At 42.9% G+C, this 26,088-nt stretch overlaps 1 protein-coding gene across 5 annotated transcripts in view; it reads right to left on the bottom strand.

The window, feature by feature from the left end:
* The window catches only part of SRGAP1 (SLIT-ROBO Rho GTPase activating protein 1), a 258,617-nt gene that overhangs the window by 89,628 nt on the left and 142,901 nt on the right, over positions 1 to 26,088 (bottom strand). For all 5 annotated transcript variants that reach the window (XM_008524590.2, XM_008524591.2, XM_070621938.1 and 2 more), the window contains one exon: positions 15,606 to 15,668. In XM_008524590.2, the coding sequence (XP_008522812.1) occupies positions 15,606 to 15,668 (63 nt within the window). The remainder of the gene's footprint in view (positions 1 to 15,605; positions 15,669 to 26,088) is intronic.

Below are 26,088 nucleotides of genomic sequence, written 5' to 3'. Positions count from 1 at the left end.
TGTAAGTGCCAGACTAACACAATCATTGGGGCCGGCCCACAGCCTTGGAAGCGGTTCCTCTTGTTTCCCAGGACACTCTCGGGTTCGTGGGGAAAGCAGGGCCCCCGGGGTCACCCTAAGCTGAGCCCCAGGGGCTGTGCTACAAGGAACCTGGGCCCGCACAGCCTCTGGCCCTCTGTCCAGGTTTTGGCTTCTGCTCAGCCATGCTGTGTCTCTGGGGGCTCATTTTAGACAGGGGTGGGGGCAGGAGCTCACTGTAAGACACCCTGAGACCTATAGCATGCCAGCATCTTTCCCCTCACTCTCGAGCCCGCTTGCTCTTCAGCACGCTGAGCCAACCCTGGCGATGAATTTCGCCTGAGGCAGGCGGCCCTGGAGGCGAGCTTCAGAGCTACTGCCTACCAGCTGAGCAAGTTTCCCAACTTTCTTGAACACAGTTCCTCCGAGGTAAAATTGGGAGGACGCGGCAGAATGCACAGAAGCACGTCACAGGGTGCGAAGTCCTCATTCTTGACAGTTTCTAAGGTCTGATGTAGGAGGAGGCACGTGGGCTTGGGGTGGCGGGCTAGACGAGCTGGCTTCATATCCAGGCTCTAAGCAGAGGTGCAGGCCACTGTCTCCCAAAGGCAAAGGAGCTGGGAGTGCGGCAAGAGCGGACCAGATGGAGGCCCCTCCCGCTGTTTCTCACTGCAAGCCGGGCTAGCCGAAACCCCTTAAAAACTGATATAACGTGCCAGGGAGGGACGCCTAGGAGCTGACTGCAGAGATACCTACATTCCTAAGACACACTGCCTGAATTCACGCTCTGAAAAGGCTTCTAGCCTGTCTACAATGTGCATCTCATAATTAGCACCCTTTTCGATGTACGCTGACAGTCACTGTAAAATTGAGTAGACTTAGCCCAGGTTTCAGAGCAGTGTACACTGATCTGCATTTATTCATCCACCGAACAGCTACTGAGCATCCACGAGCCAGCACTGTGCTCCGCTTTGAGGCCAGAGATGGGACACTCCATCCCCACCCAGCGGGGAAGACACGAAGGCAGGCTGCTCTTCCCGGAGGACAAGCAGGAGTAGGGGGCACAGCCCGTGGACTTCGCGTGGGCGGAATGGCAGTTAACTGGAGAGGATGCCCAGGCTTCTTTTTAACCAGCTTGGGGAGAAATCGGTGGGGCATATGTTTTATTTATGCAAAGAATGTAAAGACGGGAGAAGCCAACCTCGGCATTGGTGTTACTCAGCCCAAACCTACAACGGAGCTGTCAGGCCCCGCCCCCTCCGCCAGCTCCCACTTCAGGCCTGTGAGTGACGCTTGTCAGTGTTTTTTATTCTCGTTTGTGGCATGGGGGCTGGAAAGGCTGCTGACCCCTGAGTAATGAGAGGTCAGTAGGATGTCCGGATGACGAGCATTCACAACCCACCTCCTCTCCCCACACTCTCAGTGCTCTCCATAAGTCAATGAAAACAGAGTTTACAAACCTTACTTATATTTGCAAAGTAACACTTACAGGAGAACTCTCTTTGAGAGGTAGTATAGTGGTGGTTAAGAGCTCAGATTCACAGGACAGACTGCTTGGGTTCAAATCCTATCTCTGCACTTATTCGCTGTGTGATCTTGGACAAGTATCTTAACCTTTCTGTGCCTCAATTTCCTCACTGTAAAATCAGCAAAACAATATTGCTCACTGCATAGGGTATAGGATTAAATGTGTCAACATACGTAAAGAGCACAGAAAAAAGAGCCTGACATATAATGAGTGCACAGCAAATGTAGCTACTGATATTTGAAAAAGACTGCCATAAAATAATTCATTTTCATAATAGGTAATGATTTCTCCATGATTGGAAAGATTATCATTTCTAACAGAGGTAAAGGGAAGCATTAGTGATATTTCCATTTATGTATATGTTCAGAACTTTAGCAAAGCCTTTAGAATGAGCAAATAGATGAAGATGAACAATTAAATAGCATGAGATTCTGTCCTTATAGCTTGTTTATCAAAGAAAACTTGAGGTGGGGCCAGCCCGGTGGCGCAGCGGTTAAGTTCGCACGTTCCGCTTCTCGGCGGCCCGGGGTTTGCTGGTTCGGATCCCGGGTGCGGACATGGCACTGCTTGGCAGCCATGCTGTGGTAGGCGTCCCACGTATAAACTAGAGGAAGATGGGCACGGATGTTAGCTCAGAGCCAGGCTTCCTCAGCAAAAAGAGGAGGACTGGCAGTAGTTAGCTGAGGGCTAATCTTCCTCCAAAAAAAAAAAAAAACACACAAAGAAAACTTGAGGTATGTTGTGGTTCCATTGAAATGAAATTAGTACGACAGTCTGAATTTATCATCAAATTATATTTATAATCCAAACAAATGCTTAGAACAAAAAGCATTGTGTGGGACTCTGGACTCTGCTGGCTAGAGACCACCAACCAACCAAACAACAGGGCAACAGAGATGCAGAGAAGAAAGAAAACAAAGGGAAAAACAGAGAACACACATGCAAAGGAGGAAATACAGTTAATGAAAATCACTGAAATAATTATAGTCTGTTGGGTGTAGGGTTAAAGATTTTGTTTCAGGAGTAATTGTACAGAGCAGCATTTTAATGGAAAGGGCTTAGGTCTACGAAAGGCAATAAACCTGGGTTTTGGTCCTATTTTGCTGCAAAATAACTTTGTGACCTCAGCCTTTCTGACCCTCAGCATGAGCCTCATCTATTACAGATCACATCACGAGGTCTCCCTACAGGACCAAAATTAGGGGAATGATCAAATCCAACTATATTCCTCAAACACCTTCCAAAGTGTGGAATGAAAGAAAAAGTACAGACTACAGGCCTGATCATAGAAGGAGAAACTGGTTGTGTAACTAGGCGGCTTCTGTCCAGGAGGGTTTTAATATATCCCTCCAGAAGGAGAATACTTGATGAAGCTCAGAGGAAGCAATGAGGGATGGCATTTACCAGTCTATACGAAAACAGACGCCACAGTGTCATCTGTGTTTTTGTTTTCTGCCAGAGATTCACTATTCTCTTCTCTATCTTCAAGAGCCAGTGTTAGGGGAAGGAGCACTAATGTCCTAGACATCCAGGGGTGTGAGCTCTCCATCTGCCATGCCCTCTCTGTCTGCCACGCCCCTACTGTGTGACCTCGGGGCAAGGCTTTATTTAACTCACCAGCCCACAGCTTTCTCATCTATAAAGGAGGCGGTTGGATCATATGATCTCAGTGAACTTTTCCAAACTCTGAAATTCTATGAGTCTATGATATCAGATATTAATCTAGCAACAACTAAATACCATAAGAATTTATTGTTTGGGGAAATATAGACAGTCATGCATTGATTAACGATGGGGATACGCTCTGAGAAATGCATCCTTAGGCAACTTCGTCGTTGTGTAAACATCATAGAGTGCACTTACACAAACCTAGATGGTATAACTACACAGCTGGGCTCTCTAGTACTAATCTTGTGGGACCACCAAGGTATATGTAGTTCATCGTTGACTGAGACGTTATGTGGCACATGACTGTATGTATGTAATATACTTCTCAGTGGCTAAAGGGGGTCACTTTTTCAGGGTCAAGGTAGACGACACATACATCTTAACCAAAAGGAAAAACCAGTGTAACAACAAATTATACTAATTATCTCCTGCCTCTGTTGACTTGAGGCAGCAGGTAAGTACATCATGCTATGCGGAGGAGGTAAGATTCCTCCTAGAAGTCTCCACGGGCTCTGAGGCCATAACTCATCTGCTTCGTTGCACAGAAAACACCTAGAAACGAACAATGCCCGTATAGTCTCTCTAACACACTGTTGTATTGATGAACCTTACACTGGGATATCTATCACTCTAGTGACTTTAATTAGTTCCTAAAGTGATCACTGCTCAATCATCAGGTGCTCATTAAGGAGGAAAACCCAGGAAGGATTTGGTAGGTGCAGGGCTGACACACTTACCGATTTGCTGAATGCTTTTATTTTTGACTTACATGTAAGGCATTTGACTGTTAAATTAAAGCAGAGCATTAGTCATCTTTTTCAAAATGCTAAGCAGAACAATAATTTTTAAATGGCAATATAAATTACAATTAGTTTCACAAGATTTTGCTACTTTAATAAAAATATTTAATTTAATGAAAAATGACTAATTTACCCTAAGGAGGATAAATTGTTTTATGCCTTATTAAAAGAAAATGTTTCTATCTATAACAAGAGTAACCTGTATTTATTAATCTTAATCTGTGCCAGCCTTAGTTCCAGCAGTCACGAGAGGCAGTTTCTAATTTACGTCTGAGTCACAGAGGGGTTATTGGTTTCATTTATCTCTAACAAACTCTCGATGGACATTCATATTTAGCAAAAATTGCTCAAGGCCCCTTACGACATACCACAAATAGGCCTTGTCCTATTTGATTCCATCACATCCTCTTACTAGAAATCCAATTTTATTTATTCTTTATTGATTGATCCTAGTTCACTAGTTCATAAGAGTAATTTTTCATGACAACAATTAACGCTTTGGTGTAATATCTGCCCACTTCACAATTATCAGAAATTTCTCATATGAAACAAACGTCATTTTATCCAGGGAATTCTAATTTTGCAAAAGATGTTTTCCTTTCTTCTTTCTTAAGTACTTCATCTGTAGTGGGGTAAAGAAAGAGTGCTGAAGGCAGAGGATTTTAAGGAAGTCCAGCTTAATGCTCCCTTTATTTTTACATTAATGATTTGCAGATACTCTGGCAATACTCAAGTGCACAGAGTTCCTTCCACGGGCAATGTGGTGTCACGCATCTGTACTTTCCTTCACATACTAACCCTTTCCACCCTTCCTTTATCACTAAAACAGGTGTCAGCTTCTCCAGGAAGCCCCAGAGTGCCTCTGCGCTCACACAGAGCCAAGCAGACCTCCACCTAAGGCGCGAGCGCCCACCGCCATTCGTGGAAGTATCTCACTAGCCTAACTCAGTGCCGGCCGGGCTGGGTGTCTGTCACTGATGTACTGCCAGGACCCATGTATTGGTTGAAAGGCCCCTCCCAACCATTACCTGGATGCAACAGAGATGATCCTATAACAATATTAGAGCGGAGGCAACAATGCTTTTAGTGCTTTCCATTTAACTGACTCAGAGACAGGGAATAGATTCTGAGATTTGGGACAAATGCTGAATAACTGCATTCCATAAATCTCAGAACCTTACAAATCACATACTTGCTGGGCAGCCACCCTCTGAAGGAGAGCACTGTCTTAAAAGATAGTCCGTTCCATTTCTAAACAGCTCAATGAACAAACTGAGGAATCAGACTGCCTCGGTTCAACTCCTTGTTTTGCCTTTTCGCATGTTCCATAATTCTTTCCCCTCTAAATGGGCATAAGAACAGCAGCTGTAAGGGTATTGTGGAGATAACATGAATTAATACGTGCCCAGCAGTTGCAGTGGTAAAGGGCACACGGTGAATGCTTAATGGATGTTGTTACAATTAATAAAATAGCCCACCCTTCCATCCTTCCTTTTAAACCCACAACAGGCCCAGCCCCGCCAGCGCTCGCTTGTTTATTCTCACACACCTGAGAGGCTGAGAGCAGAGGGATGGTCTTTGTTTTACGGATCAAAGAAACTGAGCTGCACAGAGACTTAATCCTTGCCCAACAAGTCAATAGAGAAGGTCAGCGATAGAGAAGGTCACTCAGAAAGCCTTTGTTTCAAAAAGGGGTTTTCATAGGAAGTCCTCCGAGGCACTGAAATACAAGTTTAATCGACTGAAAAAAATACCCAACAGTTGGCGCCTGGAATACACATTAACCAGGGCCACCCCGAACACAAAAGCAGCAGAAGCGACAAGAGGAAAGTTCCAGGTAGTGGGCGATGCCGAGGGGAAAGTCCACGCAGAATGAAGCGCCAACAGATTTAGTAGTATTTCAAAGTCACCTGCCATTTTAAATATTTAATTCTTTCCGGGAAAATGTTTCACACGTCTTCAACGCGGCCTGTGTGTATCCGACATCTAAGTCATAGGTTTAGCGTATGAAATATTTAAGCTGAGGACACAAGACACACGGAATCTTAAAATCATAAAAGCCCTACAACCCTCAGAATTGCAGCGTCAACTAGGATGGAAAGACTGGTGCAGAATCCTTGCCTTTCAATGAAAAACGGCTTAGAATTTGACACATATACTCGGTACCTCAAATCCAGTACTTCTCACTCCATTTATTAAAACAAGAAGAAAGGTGAGAGGACTTTGTTAATCTGTGCAAGAAAGCTTTCTGGGTTTTGATTGACTAGATCTCTAATCATTTCTTGCTGCCTAAATTCCTTCCAGCCTCCTATGGCTCCAGGGGAATTCATGAATCTGTCCCAGGCTCCTCCCAGCTCCAGCCTTAGCTCACACTGCTCCTCTTGCTTCCAGTGCTTCCCCACCTCTCCCTCCACCTCTCCTATTGCTGAACTCCTGTCCGTTTTCAGACCCTTTCCTCTCCGAAGTTTTCTGAATCCTCAACGTGGCTCTCTCTCTTTGGGTCTCCAAAGCCTTTGCCCTGAACCTGTCTGTTGGTACACAATGGTCTGCCCTATGTTCTAATCACCAATAAAAAGCTACAAGCATAGACTCTGCCTGGTCTGAGTCTTCCCAGCTGTGTGACCTTGGACAAGGTACTTAACCTCTCTGTGCCTCGCCTACCCCATAGGGCTGCTGGGAGAATTTAAAGAGTTAATTATGTAAAGTGCTTAGAACAGTACCTGACAAAGGTTGCTAGACTGCAGCCCTCCTGACCTGGGCCTTCTCACCTGAAGCTCCAGCCCTGCAGCGTTAATGTGAAAGGAACCAATTTGCTGATTTGAATTAAAATAAAACCTGGGTTTCAGTTCCAACCTGGGACTTCAGTTAATCATTTAATCTGAGCCTCTGTGGTATTCTCCTTAAATGAGCACGTTAATTTGACTGATTCTAAAGGCCCATTCAGTACTAAAATTCTATCAGGCCAGGATAGGACTAAATTCAGATAACACTGTCAATTAAGATATGTTGAAATGGGTCACCTGATACAACGGCTTTAGATCCTGATTTCCTTTGCATGATTTTTGCATTTCTACTGGTCAACATTTCTGGTCCAAGGAAAACGCCCACAATTCACTTTATGGGTATGTTTTCTACAGTATATTTGGATTTGATGAATAATGGTAAACAGAGCTAAGTACTTTAATTACCCACCAGAAACAGAGCGTTCTGATTAAGATGCCTGTTACTAAAACTCTGTAATCCTTTAAAACCTGCAATACTGTATTTCACAATGTAATAGTTTGGATAAAATACTCAGATTCTTGATATGAAACATTCTTTAGAAATTTTTTGTTTTTACGAAACCAAACTTTGCACAACACTTTTTTTCATTTCTAAGGCAAATAAATGATATATTTTTGTTTCTATTACTCACTTCTTTTAAAAAGCAGTCTTATTTGTAGTTCATAAGCACCAACCATAACTAATTCTCAGAGCTCACAGAGAAAGTGCAAATTCCACGCAGGAGCTGGAGAGCCGCTGGCTTCATCAGTTAGCAGGGAGCCCCCAAAGACATCAGCACCTGAAGTTCTTACCAAACCTCTGTCCTCAGAGGTCCGTGCAATGGGAGTTTCATCAATCCCGACCACTTGGGCAGGAAAATGAAGCCAGGTCAAATTAGCTAAGCTGGCCTCCGAAGTCAGACTGGGTCAGAGCCAGGGTTAGGATTCAGAAGCTGGCAGGGAGGCAGACGATGCCAACACCTTTCTTTCCATCTAAGCGTCTAGTCGTAAAGCCAGGGGAAGGGGGAGATGGAAACGCTTCGTCAGCCCAAGATCTCCAAATAGACTGCTTTTTGAAAAGTTTTCCAAGTGGCATCACAGAATGTGGTATTCCAAAGAGGTTTTCAACCGGGGAGCTTTTTACATATCTTAACATATCTACACTGTTTTTCTCCTTGTTCGGTGCTTTGTTCTGGGACCCAGACCTCTTTGTAGTCCATCTCAAAGGAATGAAGTTTTATTTTCACTACAGAAATATATATTTCAAATACTTAAAGTGCCCTTGGGCTAAAATGAATACTTAACCAAAAAAAAAAAATCAAAAAGCTCTTTGAGGCTCAGAGGAAAATCTCGCGATAGAGGCGGCAGGCATCTGGGGTTCTTTCGAATGACTTTTCCACCTTGCCTTGGGCATGTTTCTTCCTGAGAGAAGAATGCATTAGCTGCGGGTCGTGGGACGCTCACAAAGCCAGCCGAGAAAGCTTTCCTCTGCCGTCAGTTCTCCAGGCGAAAGTTTGCAAGGAAAGGCTAGAAATAATACACAGGGCCTTCCCTCCCACTCCCTCTGAAAAATAATTAACTTTTTATTTTAACATTTGAAAGAGAAAAGTGCTTCAAAGCTATGTAAGACCAGGGTGGGTATCCACGTGCCTTCAGCAACCCTGTTTTGCAAACAGCTCCTGCACAAGGCTCTCGGCAGCCTCTGGGCTGGTACCAGGACTGATCCCATCCTCTACATACGTTTGTTAAGCAAATCGGAGCTGGAGCTCAGAGGGAAGGAAACAGAGGGGTATCCAGTAATGGATACTTAGCAGTAATCACTGTGTATGAGCATACAGCTAAACAGGTGGTGTTGACACAAACAACACGAAAACTAAATGAAAGGTTATGTTCTAAGGAGACACCCCAGATGAACATATCCCAACATTAAAGCTGAAAGTACAAAGCCATTGGGTTTGCCATTTCGGAACCCATTCCAACAGCCTGGAGAGCTCAGTGGTCTTCACAAGCGTCAATCAGCGCAGGCAGGCAAAGAGCTTTCTCTCTCCCTCAGATCAAGTTCCGCCCTCCTTCCTCCCCACCGGCCCGGCAGTCATTCCCTACGGCAGCCGTCCAGCGGGGAGCTCATGGGCCTCAGCCACGGGGCTGGGTTTACGTTTTGGAGCATTCTTTTACTGTCTGTGTGATCCTGAGCTAATTATTCTGAGCCCCAGCTCCCATCTGTAAAACCTGGATTAGGAATAACTCCCTTATATAGGCTGCTGCGAGAAATGAATGGGATAACGTGCTTGCCTCGCCGTTAGGGTTGCATAAATCTTCATTTTCTCAGTTCTTTCCTCTTGATTTAATGGAATTTGAGAATGGATTACCTCTTGACGCTGGCTAGCCATGTGTGTCACTGATGTAGAGGGAGTGTGCTAATCAATTACACATAATTAACAATCAATTTCACGTGGATTTATCACGACGTCTGTTAACCTCTATTAGAATCTGCTTACCGAGGACGGTAAGCTCCTTGTTTCCTAATACGCTGAGTATGATGCTGCAAATCCTAGGCAAAGTACAGAAATATGAATAAAAGACAAATAATTGTTTTCTGCTAAACTACAGTGTAACTATTTGAGGTTCTGGTATTCGGGCACAGGCTTACACCATAAACCACTGTTCTATGATCAGGCAAATTTTGTTCTGAATGCTCCCTCTCACCTTCTGCGGCACTACTTTTCTGTTTTCACCTTTTCACTTCCCCACTAACTGAATCGCAGCCCTGTTCACATTCACCGTTGATTTGATTTTCTTCAGTAATATATATTCATTGTAAGGAAAAACCACATAGATAGGTGAAAACCATTTGTCGTTATTGTTAATATCATCCCTGATCTCCACGTTCACCCTGAGAGGCAGACAAGTTGTGTTCCCATCCCTGTGCTGCTGATGGTGAAGAGGATGACAACGACGACCAGCACTTACGAAGAACTGCCTGTGCTTTCTCTGCGCTGACTCCGTGTTCTTTTTCCCCTTAGCACGCACACTTGTCGTATTACACACGCATTTGTTTACTGTTTCTCCTCACCAGAACGTAAACGCCTTGAGAGGAAGTAGTTGGGCTGTGCCTCCTACTTGGAGGCATTCAGAGAATGTCTGCTGAATAAATACATTAGTCTTAGAAACATTTATTCTTTATCACAACCCTAAGAGGTGGTATTCCTATAATTTCCATTTTACAGATGAGAACACTGAGACGCAGAGTCGCACGCAGCCAGAAAGTGGCGGGGCTATGGTAAACGCTGACCCTCCCCACCACGCTCTGAGGCCTTGTCAGATGCTAGGACGATTAATTAATCTTATGCGTCATGAAGGCCCAGACATCTGTTTAAACATTCTTCTGGGAGTGCCTGGGAGGGTTTTTCTGGATGAGGCCAGCGTCTGAATCAGTGGACTGAGTGAAGCCGTTGCCCTCCCCAGTGTGGTGGGCCTCACCCAATCCGTTGAGGGCATGAAAGAACAAACAGGCGGAGTCAGGGAGAGTTTGCTCTCTCCGCCTCTCTGTGAGGTAAGACCCGGTCTTCTCCCGCTTTGTCCTCGAACTCAGGCGGAAGTTATACCATCGGCTCTCCTGGTTCTAGGCCTTTGGACTGGGACTGGAACTACGTCCTGGCTCTCCGGCTTGCTGTCTGCAGATCTTGGCCCTTCTCAGCCTCCACCCTAGGGGAGCCAATTCCTTATCACAAATCTCTCAATATATGTGTGTGTATATCTCCTACGGGTTCTGTTTCTCCGGAGGACCCAGACGATTACAGATGCCCAGAGTGGCTAAGCGAGCTGGGACTCAAATTCAAGCTTGCCGACTACCAGGCCAGGCCTTTCTGTCTCCTCACAGCACCGCACTCTCCCTGCTTTCTTAACCCCACTCCCACACTTGCTGATGCCATCCTTTAGGTCTCTTTCAAATACCAGACTCAGAAGGAAGTTACTTGTGGACTAGACTCTTTGAAAGGGAGTCTGAGGGTCTGGGTTCACTCCTTCACTCTTCGGCCCAATGACTTCCATCTGGGAGATCATTTAAACTGACATTTCTAAGTACAGACTGTCATTGAGCCACGTGTTCAATTTTTCACCTATGTTTTTATTCAAACAACATTAATGCCATTGATTCTAAAAAATACAGATGAGCAGGTCATAAACTGCTTACGCACTTTGTGTTGTTGGGGAGACATTAACATTTAGAGATCTTCGATAGAGTATGGTTCCCAAAAAGTACGGCAATAGAGATAAAATGACAGTAAAGGGCACAGGTTCTGGAGCCAGACCTGGACTTGGGACCCTAACTCTACTACTCACTTGGCAAGCGTCTCTGAGCCTTCGTTTTCTCATCTGTAAGATGGGGATGATGATGGTAATGACCTCAGAGATGCCGTGAGGATTACGTGAGACAGTGCAAGCTATGTGCTTAGCGCAATAAAGAACACATACATAATAAGCATGCAGTAAACGTTAGCTACTCTGGTGGGCATGGCTAGTTATCTACAGATATCTCCCCTTCTCTCTCAAATTAAAAGAATCCTCAATTTTTAACTGGTGAGCAATGAGCTGGCCAGCTAAAAGACTTCCTTATGGAACCATGTTCTAAGTTCTGGCTAATGAGAAGTGTGTGAAAGTGTTACATGGGGCTCTCATTAGGTCTCCTTAAGAAACAGGGGGCAGGCCCTTCTTCCTTTTTTCCATTCTGCTGGAGTCTCCTTTCTCCATTTCAGGAATGCAGATACAATGGCTGGAGCTCTAGCAACTATCTTGAACTATAAGGACAAAAGTTACAATTACATTCCTCTGAACAGTGGATTAGGAGGAGCCTGTCTCTTGGATGGCTTTATGTACACTCCATACCAGCCCTGGGCTGCCAAACTCTGGACTTCTTTAACGGGAGACAGACTATATACTTTATTTTGTTTATGCCATTCTTCTGCATCCCTCCATTATTCAAGGCCACACTAATCCTAACTGCTTTGGCTGGCCCTTGTGATGGTCTAAGAATCTGAATGGAGGCTCAAAACCATTTTGAAGTCTCATTTCTGCAAATAAAGGCAAGACTGAGGCAAAAATATAGAAAAGGAGACACATGTCTTCAAAGCCTTTCCTGCCCTTCCAGAAGACACTGTGATGTCCCCTTCCTCTGTGCCCGGCTCAGAGGTCCAGGCCTTCAGGCCCGATGCACACACCTGTACTCAAAGGATGTGATAAAACTCAGTTCGCTCCAGGTAAGAATGATCATAAGGATCTCTTTTTCTTCTTCTTCTTTTTTTTTTTTTTTGATTTTATTTTTTCCTTTTTTCTCCCCAAATCCCCTCTGGTACATAGTTGTATATTCTTCGTTGTGGGTCCTTCTAGTTGTGGTATGTGGGACGCTGCCTCAGCATGGTTTGATGAGCAGTGCCATGTCCGCGCCCAGGATTCAAACCAACGAAACACTGGGCCGCCTGCAGTGGAGCGCACGAACTTAACCACTCAGCCACGGGGCCAGCCCCCCCCTTTTTTTTTTTTTTTTTGAGGAAGATTAGCCCTGAGCTAACATCTGCCAATCCTCCTCTTTTGCTGAGGAAGACTGGCCCTGAACTAACGTCCATGCCCATCTTCCTCTACATTATATGTGGGACGCCTCCCACAGCATGGCTTGCCAAGCAGTGCCGTGTCCACACCCGGGATCTGAACCAGGGAACCCTGGGCCACCGAAGCAGAACGTGCAAACTTAACTGCTGTGCCACGGGGCCGGCCCCAATAAGGATCTCTTTCTATTTTCCTTCCTGGGCAGCTGTATTTTGTTTAGGACAAAGCCTTCTGATAGAACTTTTGGAATAATCAAGAGGCCTGTGGGAGGAATATTTTGGGTTAGGGAAGTGCACACATAAGGCTGCCGGCCACCACTGAGGTTGACTGTAATTTAATATAAAGCACTCCATGGGTGCCAGAAATTAACATACTTCTCAAAATGTTCACCTTCAGGTCCCAAAGAGTCTCAAGGGCTCAGAGGAAGGGAGCGGTGAATGTTTGTCTGAAAACGTAATTCCCTCAATTCCTCAATTTCCCACATATTTTAAACCCGTTACTGTAGCAATCATTATTACATCACAAGTTGTACAAAATCCTGCGTGTGACGCAACTCAGAAGGCTCCTTGTTCATGACCAGGCAGTGGGTGAATAGGAACCTAAACCACAGCCCCCAACTGCTGGTCATTGTACAAACGCTCCTCATCTTTTTTCTCTTTCCAGACGTAAATGGAATATGCGTAATGGATAGATTTCATTTGAACAAGACAGAATTTGTGTATCTGAATTCAAAGTGCAAGAGAGCCTAAACACCTTCTTTTAGAGCAAAGTGTGTGTGTGTGTGTGCGTGTGCGTGTGCGTGCGCGATCTAAAGGTCCTTCCCCATGGTCAAGACCTCTAACACGGGCCGAACACGCTCTCTGGTTAAAGTAAATTTTTTCGCAAGAGCTCAAAGTGACCTCCAGATGACCTAATTACAACCTCGTTGCTTGTCTCCTCCATCACTTAATTCTTCCACTGAGTCTGAGAAGTTAAATGACTTTGACAGGGTCATTCAAACTCTGTGGGCCTTTTCCAGAACTCGGCTCCCTCAGGCTTTCAGACTGATACTGATGAGAGTTTTGAGGGCGTGTCAGCTTACTTGATTCAACTGTGGAATCTGCTAAATGTCTAAGACCACTGCTTAGGCTGAATCCAGAGAAATTTCACTATACACACCCCTCACTGAGAGAAAATTTTCAGGACATTCTGCTGACTTTTCTTGTATTCAATGATCAGGTTTACCTTTGCAACTGTTGGTTTGATGAGTACTACTGGTTTCAGACCATAACCAACAGGCTGTCGTCCATGATGTCGTGACAACCAGCAGATTTATTTTTTACAGTATTAGAGGTTGATTTATATTTTTTAAGTAAAACAATGCCCAAGCAAACGGCACCACAAGGAAAGTGCTGTGAAGCCCTCATCTTAACATAGTTCAGTGGAAGAGGGCACAGAACTTCTTCTTTGGAAGGCTCAGTGGCACAAGGCTCATTTAACTTTTATCTTTTTTTTTTTTTTGAGGAAGATTAGCCCTGAGCTAACTGCTGCCATTCCTCCTCTTTTTGCCGAGGAAGACTGGCCCTGAGCTAACATCCTTGCCCATCTTCCTCTACTTTATATATGGGACGCCTACCACAGCATGGCTTTTCCCAAGCAGTGCCATGTCTGCACCTGGGATCCGAACCAGCGAACCTTGGGCCACCGAGAAGCAGAATGTGCGCACTTAACCGCTGCGCCACCGGGCCAGTCCCTCATTTAACTTTTAAATTCTAAATCGAGGATTTCTAGAGATGGTTGATACCTTAGGTTATCAGAAATGAACAAACTGCACAAAGCACGGGCTAATAAATGGCCTTTATCATCAAAAACTCACCTTTGTTAGGTGTTTTTTATACAGCTGTGACCTTAGGACATGAGGCTTTGGCATAAAGTCAAACGTTTCCGAAGGAGGAACTAACCCAGAGAAACTGTCCATTCAATTCGTAAGTACAAGTGTAGCAACACGCTCTATCAAAATACAAATTTATCATGCAGGTACAAAAAAACTAGAAAGTGAATTTTAGAAGAATATCACTCATTTTACAAAAGTTTAAAACTACAGGTTCTTTTAATTACTAAGTATCAGTGGAGAATTTAAAATATTTTAATTCACAAAAATGCATTTACACACACAGCTTTGGAGAAACAAAGGGAATTTATAAATCAAGAAATGTATTTTAATAATAAGTTTCAGGTTTAATTTGCCAGTAAAGAAAAATTCAAATGATCTTGTACAATAAAAATGCAAATATCTATAGTTAGAACAAATTAATATTACTCATTTCTCACTACGTATTCTCTCTCGTAACATAAAAACTCATCAAATTTCTCCAAAAGGAATTTGTATTTAATATGATCATTAAGTGCAAAAAAAAATTTAGAGAGGCATACGACTAACTCCAACTTGCAACCTCATTGGTTTTGTTTTGCTTTTTAATAGGATAGTTTTAAATTATTTAATATTTTATGATTATATGCAGTAACCTACATAAAATTTAAATTCAGAAAAGCAAATTATTGGGGCCAGCCCCGTGGCTGAGGGGTTAAGTTCACACACTCCGCTGTGGCGGCCCAGGATTTCGCCAGTTTGAATCCTGGGCATAGACATAGCACCGCTCATCAGGCCACGCTGAGGCGGCGTCCCACATGCCACAACTAGAAGGACCCACAGCTAAAAATACACAACTATGTACCGGGGGGCTTTGGGAGAAAAAGGGAAAAAATAAAATCTTAAATACCCCCCAAAATAATTTTAATATATTAAGTTATTAACCAAACACTTTAACTGACATGGAAAGAAAAAAATTAAAGTACTAAAAAAAAGCAACTATAAATTGCTCAAATCTCAGAATGGCTAATTCACAAACGGTAACAATTTAAAACAAAATATTCTGAATTCAATATATGTACAGATCATGTACAATGTAACCAGTTAAAAACATGTCTTATTGGGACACTCATACTCTAGCTACTTAAAGTGTGCTAGCTCCATACACGTGCATATTCACTTGAATACAAGTCTCTCCAAATCGGGAGGGAGTGGCAAAGGAATAGAGCGGTGTATATCTATCCACTTGGTTCCACGTTTCAACCAGACAAGCATCGGTCAACACCTTCGCTTGGAATGAGTTCTAATGTGAATAGTGTTCCTGCAAACCAGAATTCTAAACCAAAGATTCTTGCAAAAGAAGAAGACTATGTGCTTACCGTATAAAGCTCATTAAGAACCTTCATTAAATCCTCATGAAGTTGGAATGCAATCTCTTTGCTCTGTAATTAAGAAGAAATTAAGAAAGAATATTTTAAAATGTAATAGAAACTTGTTTCTAAATTATTTACATCTTAAAAAGTCCATTGACTTAAAATAAAAGAATGCATAGAACGCGACAGAAGGTCAGTATGGCACTGATAAAATCAACATCTTTGACCAAATGGCCCTCTCTAAATCCTAGATCTGTGCACCAGTGGTCACCACAGGCTGGACAGAGGCAAACAAGTAGACAGTCTGAATGGCTCTCCCATCATCCAAATCAGACTTTACCAAGAAGAGACAGAAAAAGGAAGCATGGTGCTTGCTCAGATGTTGAGTTGCAGAACTAAAGTCATTAACAGAGGAATTCAGCATCCTCCTGTCTTCCCACCTTGGTATTGTCACACAGGAATTTTGCAGTGTGATTCCCAAAAACCTAAGTTAGAAACCAAAAGGGAAATTAACTCTCTCTTTCCAAAATTACTATTTGACTACAGTGTTAATTTTAAGAAGGCACTTCCAAAGCAGTAAGATGGTAAGGCCACTTACAGTCCACAGACTTTTGCATCTGCATTTCTTCTTCTTCTTCTTCTTTTTTTTTTTTGCTGAGGAAGAGTCACCCTAAGCTAACATGTGTTGCCAATCTTCCTCTTTTTGTACGTGATCTGCCAACACAGCATGGCCACTGACAGAAGAGCAGTGTTAAGTGCACACCCGGTATCTGAACCTGGGCTGCTGAAGCGGAGTGCACCAACCTTAACCACGAGGCCCCTGGGGCTGACCCTACTATTATTATTCTTATCATTAAGACAAAAAAGAGAGTTTCACTCTTCCACCCAGTTGGTAAATAACAGCATTAGAAATATTCTTCCCTACATTACTTCTGAGAGTTTGATAGAGGAGTATGTGAATATTTTCTTCAGCAAAATGTGTAAGGTATTTTAAAGGAAATCATACATACAAATTTCCTCTTTTTTTCTGTTTGGAGTTCATTATGTAGTCAGCTACAGAGAATGGAGAAATGTGTAGTGTGGCTTCATCTACAGTTTGAGACAATAACAAGAGCATCCACTGGTTCATTTATGTGTCTCCCATCGGACCGTCAGTATCGGGGGTATTGGCCATGTCTTTATTGGCTCTGTGCCCCAGTGTCCTGCACAGAGCTTGGGTATCATAGGGCCAGGACTAGGGTGAACAAACGAGCCACCTAGGGTATGGAATTTGAGGAGAGCCTGAAGCTCACCCTAGTCCACAGGAAGCTTCCAATAAACACTTGCAAAATGAATCTGTGAATGAGCTGAAATACTGAGTTTGTGTACCAGATGAAGTAGTTACCGCATTTGCTGACGGCCCTTAAGAAACCCTTAAGAAAACACTAGGACTTGGAGGAAAGACAAGGTCTCTGGGTCAGGCCTCCCTCACACAAGGTCAAATGTGATGAAGCAAAAATTCATGGCAGATAAAATAGTGTAGGAAGATGACATCAGAGCAGTACTTGAACTTTGAGAAATTCACATTCGTTAGCAGCATTTGTCACTGCGTTTTCTTGGAGTGATAAAGAGTGCTGCTGTTCATCAAGCTCTGACGGCTTCTGAAATCCCTAAATCGGGTGGCTGGCTCCGTGGCTGAGTGCTTAAGTCTGTATGCTCTGCTTCGGAGGCCCAGGGGTTCGCTAGATGGGATCCTGGGCGCGGACCTAGCACTGCTCATCAGGCCATGCTGAGGCGGCGTCCCACATAGCAGAACTAGACGGACCTACAACTAGAATATACAGCTATGTACTGGGGCTTTGGGGAGAAGGAGAAGAAGAAGAAGAAAAAGAAGAAGAAGGGAAAAAAAAGATTGGCAACAGACGTTAGCTCAGGGCCAATCTTAAAATAAATGAATAAATAAAATAAAATCCCTAAATTGGAGTTTGAGATTTTATGTTTTGCTGTGTCCCTGCCATGTGAAGAAGTGGATTAGGAATCACTCCCAAGTGAAACGAAAGTCACCAGTGAGCAAATGAAGCCAACTGAAACTTACTTTATTTTTCCTAAATCTTGGTTATTCTGACTGTGTACATTACACTGCAACCTCTTATGACTTCAGCTTGGTGTTATTTCAATATCAGATTTCATTCAAGGATCTGGGCCACCAATCCAGAACTCTCTAATGAGATCAAAGGCCACCAAGAAACTCTGCTCAGCTGCCCACAGTTCAGGTAGCGAGTCCAAAAAGAAAATATTTCTTGGCTAAGACTTTAGAACAACAACAACAAAAAAATCCCTTAGGTCCAATTAGCCCCAAGCCAAGAATATTTAGGATCAGATTAAAGACTTAGGTTTGGGGTGACAAGGGTCCTCCAAGCTCTCCTAGGTCAAATATCTTAGAACGAGCAAGAAGATTCTTCGTATACTTCATATTGTACAAGAGTTCAGGTAATGAGTAGAAGAAATCTAGCAACACAGACAAACTGTGCTCTGTCAAGCATACTCTTACATTTTTCTTTCACCTTTTCCCAGAGGCACTGAAATACAAAAAATTTGTCTGGGAGGCAGCAGAGAATAATGCTCAAAAGCAAGGATTCTGAAGTCAGAAAGCTTGAGTCTGAAGTCTCAACGACATTAGATTCTCTTGTGTCTCAGTTTCCAGATCTGTAAAATGAGTATAGTCATCGTAACTATCTCATGGGGTTGATGAGCGCACTAATCAGATGACACATACATAGCACATAGAAGAGTATCTAACACACAGTAAACATCCCATAAACGCTACAGTTCTTTGATTATTTCCCAGACACTCTTTGTAATCACAATTCCCTTGAGTGAAAAGGCCATGTTGTTATTTTTCTTTCTTCTGGTCTCTAAGGACACTTATTCCATTGATGTCCATGTAGGAAGTGCTTGGCAGATACTGGTTGATTTGGTTTTGACATCCCTCCCCATTGCTCTGGCCTTTATATCCCTCCAGGTGACCCCTGATTTGGGAGGGGCTGAGTACTGTGTTCCAGCCCTTGGACTTTTCTAACATTCATATTCCCTTGCCATATAGGGACACTAACCTTCCCCTTGTTCCATTTTCATGGGGGTCCTACTCCTAGTGGTACTGGATGAATTAATCAATCCCCCACTGGGAAACGGACAACTCCTCAAACCAACGTGATAAGATATATACAACTCATGAAAGAGGCCCTTAGGAGCCGGGTTCCCATGCGGATTTTAGATTTTGTGAAAAGTTAGTGAGGAGTTCCTTTCAGTAGGTAGACAGACCTCCAGCCATCCTCCTGACACATCGCCAAAGTTCCTGCCTACTTGCTCACTTTGACTCATAGTCCAAATCCTCCATGGTCTAGTAAATGACCTTGGAATTAACCATTTTCTTCCCACCGCCACTCCTTCAGTCTGCAAAGGTTCTTAAAGAATTGGACTGTGCTCTGAAGCACGAGTTCATGCGACGAACGTGTGAAGCGTGAATTCGCACACCCTTGTAATTCACAGATGCCTGGCCCAGACGACATCAGGTCCTAGCCTGAGCGCTGGGGGCATGGGCCCTGTGCTCACGGCAAGGAAACAATGAAAGCATAGCCTCATGCAACCGCCACCCCAGCTTTAAACATGTCTCCAGTTTATGAGGGTAACAGTGAAAACCAATCCTTTCTTCTAACTACTACTCTGGACCCCAAAAGAAGCAATCTTAAACCAAAACACACCTGCTCTGGAACACAGTTAGTATGCTGGCATACTAGACTAATCAACTGAAACCCTCTAATTGGAAAATATCTGGGATTATCAAAAGTCCATCAAAATTCAATAGGTTAAATATGCCCCTGGATTCTATTTCATCAGAAATTTGAAAACAGTGAGAGCAGACCCTTGACCTTTGAAAAAGAACTGCTAGGTAAGAAAAATGATACCAGTATTAAGAAAAGCAATCAATGTTCCCTTTGTACAAAAGAAAAAAATAACTTTAAAAAAAATGATGTATGTTTGAAATAAAGTATTTTCTATGTTATTTGAGATCAGCTGATTAAAATTACTTTTGCACAGAGGAGAGAGTCCCCTCGACTGCTTCAGGTATGGAGCTGGAAAAGGAAGTTTCTTTTTCCTCATGAAAATGAGCCTATATAAGTTCAAATGACGGTAAAACTTCTCCTACATTGCCATAGGATTCTGGGACTTTGACCCAAAAGGAAGAAAATGGTTAGAACTTCAATTCAGTTGACATTTACTGAATGTCTCCAATATGTAAACCCAGAGTTGAATACCAAGCCTATTTTCTAATTATTATTTACTGTCACTTTGATGTTTCAGATACTTCAAACATAAGTCCAAAATTAACGGTCCCAAAGTTTTTTACATTTTTTCCATTATAAAAACGAATTAAGTATATTGAAGAATATTGGAAAAATAGAGAACAGAAGGACAAAACCACCACCATTATAATTTGATGTATTTCCTTCAGTTTTGTTTATCTAAACATAATCATTGTTGTAATCATTCTATAATAAGAGTATCTTTTTCAATTCTGCTTTTTTTCAGTTACCATAAATTTTTCCATGTATTTATATAATTTTCAGAACTATCATTATTATTGGATTCATAATAACTACCCAGTGAATGCATATTAATCATACTCCTATTATGGTTTCCAGTGTTTCCACTATTTTCCACCAATCATTCAATCATTTATTTACTCATTCAATTTCAGTGATATGTTTTAAGCACTCTCAACTATTATCGCAAATGCTAGTCTAAGGCATATCTTGCGTTTTATGTCGCTTCCTTAAGATCAATTCCCAGACATAAAATTACTAGGATAAAATTTTGACATTTTTAAGACCCTTGATACTTATCAGAATATTATTTTGTAAAAGGGTTCCAATGAGTTTACGTTGCTTCCAGGACAACAGTGTCACTCAAGTCGACTCTGGGGTTTATCAAGACTTGCTTCTTCTCCTTGCAGGAGAGGTCACCAATCCTATCTATTCTGGCCGATCCAATTTTCTGTGTGTCATTAGAATTATTTAAAAATAAAGGTCTAGTTATGTCCTTCCTCTGATTAAAACCCTTCAAAGCCTTGCTATATTTTTTCAGGATAGAGTCCAAATTTCTTAGATCACCCCTAACTTGCCCTGTCTCACTAGTCTACTGCACCTTCCACAAATCTCAAACTACCTCCTTCAGCCTGGTCATAGACTGGTCATAGACTGGTAACTTGAGGTCCTGTCTTCACATCCCTGTGCTTTTCCTCTGCTTCGCCTCTGCCTGGACTCTCGTTCCTTCTCTGCCTGGTAGAATCCTATATGCTACTCCATGAAAACTTTCTGGTGACTTTGCCTTGTCCCCCAAAGAAAGAAATTAGATCCCGCCTTCTTTGTGATTTTATAATATCTTCACTTATCATCACTCCCAGGCTGTAGAACTTAGTGGGCAGGTGTTCAAACTCTAAAATCAAACTGCCTATTTTCAAACTATCCTCTTACAGTCTGTGCATAAAGTACATAACTGTGAGACCTCAGTTTCTGCAATGGCAAAATGGAGGTGCCAACAGTCTCTACATCACAGAGTTTTATTGGGACAGGCCTTCTTAATAAACACTTAACACAAAACCTGGCCCGCAGTGAGTGTTAAGCTGATAATACCCATTATTATTACGCTCATCACATTTCTTTCTCTCCTCATAAACTCAGAGTGTCTTTGAGAGCAGGGACTACGTCTTAATTATCTTTGTATTCCCAGGGCCTGCTTTGGTGCCAGGCACACTGCAGACGCTAGATGCGTGTTTGCTGAATGAATGGGCCCAGAGCTGAGTGAGGCATGGCTTCTGCTCTCCAGAGTTCACAATGTCATGGAAGAGCTACATGTGCCCAAACAGCTTTCCGTAAGGAGCACTGTAAAAAGTGCCACACTGAGGGCGCCCTGGCCAGGATCTCTCTTCCTGGAGGCCTGCAGCCTTGCTCCCCGGAACCTCCCAGAAAGGAGCGAGAGAAAGGCAGAAGAAAGAGCATTATTAATATGACCACATGTGGTACACTGAGTAATCAATCAAGTGATCTATGCGGTTGGACGAAATGACCAATTCAGAGGCCTTCTGGCCTCTCACGGAGGTATTTTAAAAGTAAACCTACTATGATGACCAGTCAAGGAATCCTGACCTTACGCTGAGTCAGAACAGGAGGAAGAGACAAAGAGGAAAACCAGATTAAATATTTAATGAGAAGGTTTCAAATGATTTTAGTGTCTTAGGCTCAGTGAGTCTTGGATGTAAATTCTGGTTAACAGGGTCAGGCCACACTTCCCCACGGTGTGTGCTTTTAAGCTTCCAAAAAATCTTCACGTGTCCTTATAACAACAGATTTCCTTAATTCACACTAGCTCTGAAGACAGAGGCAACAACATCCTCCAAAACGCCTAATGGAGAAAGTCGGGTTGGGCTTAATGGCCTGAACCAAGCTTCTGGGTAACATTTCTAGTGTTTCTGCACATTTCCCTTGTGTCTGTTAAGGGATATGGTTTCGTACTTATTAAAATGCACAACTAAATATCGGGGCATGGAATTAGCCTCACGATCGACTTCATTCCCAAGGAGAAAAATAATCCATATTCTCTTAGACAAAATTCCATGCCACGAGAAATGTGGGAAATCAGAAAGAATCATAGATACAGGGGAACCAGGGGTTCATTTTGAAACAAGACAAAATTTAATCTTAAAGGAAACATCTGGGACGACTCCTAGAATGTTTACTAACGTAATTGCTAAGCAAGCGTGGCATTCGGCAGCCAGGTGAGAGAGGTCTGCTGTTGCTGTGTTCAGCCTGTGAGCAGACAACCTGAAAGGTACAAAGAACACCAAAGTCACTCTCAGCCTCCCAGGGACACGCAGTGCTTGAACAGACCGATGAGGAAACTCAAGACTGAAATTTAACACGCTGCAGGGAGCAGAGCAGATGAAACCACCATTTTCATCTTCAGCTTGCATTTCCTTAACTCTTCAAGAAACGCCATTTTTCGTGCCACGATTATCTCTCTACTCAAAATGGTAATACATTGGAAACACCTTTTCAGTGTCACTAAATGCATAACCACTTGGGCATAAACTCTCGGTGACCGATGTAAACAAACCCACCGGATTAGAATCACAAAGTGCTATGACTTCGGATCAAACTGCAATAGAATTAACTAAAAAATATCAGAAATACATTTCCAGACCCTTTTTCAATATGCTGAACTTCATAAAAATTTAATAACTCAGTTTTATGAACAATTTCTTAATATTAGCATTATGAAATGTTTTCTTTAGTACATGAACCTGAGTCTATGAATTTATCTCTAAAGCCAAGTGTCTTCCTCTCCTATGACAGGCGTGTCTGTGCAGAGATGGTAAGCCACACTGCTCCCCAGCGTGACCCGAAAGCTTACATCTATGGCACAGTTGGCTGGGGTTGTGAGCATAGTCTATGGAGAAGCAAATTGGACCCCATGGTGTAGGAGACCCATGACCTTAGTCTTAATAGCACTGTGGTAAGAAAAATCCAAAGACTATTTACAAAAATAAATCAGTAAGTAGGAGATGTGCTCATTTATTAGTCATCCACTGAATGAGTAATTCAAAGGCAGAGATTCTTTGAGATACTGATAAAACTTCACTTGTTCTTGTACTCACATTCATTACACCAGTTTTTTTGTTTTTTGGTGAGGAAGATTGGCCCTGAGCTAACGTCTGTACCAACCTTCCTCTATTTTTTGTATGTGGGATGCGGCCACAGCATGGCTTGATGAGTGATATACAGGTCCACACCTGGGAACCGAACCTGTGAACCCTAGGCCGCTGGCTGAAGTGGAGTGCATGAACTTAACCACCACACCAGTGGGCCGGTCCCATTCTACCAGTTTTTATGAGGACCTTCTATGTGCCAAGGATAGAAAAGTGGCCTTATAGTCTATGAGGGGGTAAACAAAACAATTCCAATCCAGTCTGATTTATGCTGATTCAAACAACTCAAACCAAGTAAAATCGCTCTATATAACATTTATACCAAACCCCAAATTTAATAAATTAATCAATCTTCAAGAATTTAACCTCAATCAGAAACTTCCTTTAAAGATCTATATTTAGCCTAATCCAAATAGCAGCATCTCAGAACTACAACCGGATAACTGGCCTAGAGACTTCACACTGTATGTAAGTAAAGGCAGCACAAGGAACAGAGGCAAAAGCAAACCCCCCGGAGCTGAGCGTCCTTGTCACTGGGAACTCGGTTCCTTGAAGACAACCAGAGAAATTTAGAAAACACTTGTGGCTTGTGGGCAAATGCACGTAAGACGACAGCCTACTTGAAGGGGGAAAAAAATAACCCCCAAACCTTCTAGATGGGTTAGGGTCAGACTATTGAAATATCTTTTACTTCTCTGAGCTGTTTGCTCACCTGGAAAACGGAGACTTCCTAAGGTTCTGACGAGGATCAAATGAGCTATCTATTCTTCTGTGCTTAAGAGAGGGCCTGGCACACACAGAGCACTCTGCAAACCTAAGTTTTGACTGTCATTATGATGGCTTGTCAGCTCAGTGTCATAGCCTCGTTTCATCTCGTGAGGTCGCCCTCCATTTTTCTAATACTGATGCAACAGCCCATTCACACCAACTTTCAAACCAGCGTGTCTCAGGTAGGCACTTCCACATACTTCACAACCTGCTTTCTGGAATACGTAATTGTGTTTGAGGTCCTAGACCAAGGAGGATAAAGTCCATTCCAGAGAAGACTGCAAAGCGACAACAGAGCAGCACTCGAACTCTGAGCTAGCCCTGCTGACTTCAGCCTGAGCACCGGTGAAGCTCTTCCTGAGGGTAAAGCCAAACTGTCTCCACTTCAGTTCCACCGATTGGTCTGAACTCCCGTAGTCTTACGAGCTAGTTAATCCAAGCTCTCTTCAAAGACAGCTATTGTGTCCCAGCTCAGGCTGACCTTCTCTGTACTAAATAGTCCCCGTGTCTCCAAGTATTCCTTATATGACACAGCTTAAAAAATGAGAGAGTGCTCCTTGCCTCCTAGATCACCGTTCACTGTCTTGCAGAGCCTGGTATTAAGGACACTTACTTTATCCTTCAAGGAATAGAGGCTAAGATCTTGGGAAGATCAGGAGGCAATGTCCACCTTGCAGTGACATGCAGTCACTTGCCGTCGCCCTGTTTTGTGGCGGCAGTCCAGACCCATGTCTGCCTGCTTACTGTAAGCCCAGGAATCTTGGAATCATTGTGAGATTCTTTTTCCAATAGGCTAAAGAGCCATCAGCTAAAAGAGTAGAAGCCTTAAGAAAATCTGATTAGGATGGACTGAATAGCAATGTCCTACTTTTAAATTGCTGACAGACCTTTTATAAAACAACAGTAAAAAAAAAACCCATTCGATTCATTCTTAATCTACATGGATGAGAACTTTTGGAAGCCAATATCATTACAAGTACAGAACTAGTCTGCGGCCATAATTCATGATAGAGCAAAATTATCACCCAGATTACTAAGGCAACAGCGTCCTCACATTCCAATTTACTTTTCACAATGCTTTTCAAAAAACAAAGCTGATTATGTCATATCCCTGATTAAAAATCTCTCTTGGCTTCCCTATTTGCTTAGATGACAACACATCAATTCCTCAAACTGAGAATCAAAATTCTTGTACTCCCACCCCCACCGGCCCCCAACCAAACCTGCCTTTCTAGATCTCAGATAGCTATTATTCCCCCAGGTACACTTCACCATGCATGCTACAGGCTATGCTCCTGACCCCAGCCAGCTATGTAACTGATGTGAGCTTTAGGGCCAGGCAAAAAGGAGGTGGCCTGATATAATTTACAACTCACTATTGTAGAGTTGGGTAGATGGGGCCACCAAAAGCCCCGCCTACCATCATCTTCCCCTAGCATCATTTCCTAGATATGTCCTAGGCCTGATTGGAACCCCAGGGCCTGGTCCTTTGCAGTTCTCTCTCTATAGAAGAATGCACTTCCTCTAATTCCTCTAAAACCTCACTAAGTTGAAGATGTTGATCAAATGCCACTTTCTCTGTGAAGCCTTTAGCCGTTTCCTAGGCAGTGTGCCTTACTCAATCCTCTGTGCTCTTGTGGGCTTGGGTCCTATCTCTGTAAGAGCAGTTACCAATTTATAATGTAATTTTTATCTTTACACTTCCTTTCCTTACTGGACTGTAAACTTCTTTGGAGTACTAATTGGGGATTTGTGTCTTACTTTTGTGACCTTAGAACCCACCACTGGGCCTGTCACATAATGATAATCCATAAAGTTTGTTGAATGAATAATGAAATAGAATGTCTACTCTATTTTGCAAAAGAAAGCTGATTTCAGTAAAGTGAAGTTTCAAAAAAAAAAAAAATGAAAGGTAAGGAAAAGTAGAAGTTACAATGGATTGGTCATGACTGTTCACTGGAATTATAAGACCTTGCC

This window comes from Equus przewalskii, chromosome 5 (genome assembly GCF_037783145.1).
Source record: "Equus przewalskii isolate Varuska chromosome 5, EquPr2, whole genome shotgun sequence".
Taxonomy (NCBI): Eukaryota; Metazoa; Chordata; class Mammalia; order Perissodactyla; family Equidae; genus Equus; species Equus przewalskii.
The sequence above is the reverse complement of the archived record's forward strand: the minus strand, read 5'-3'. Positions and strand labels throughout refer to the sequence as shown.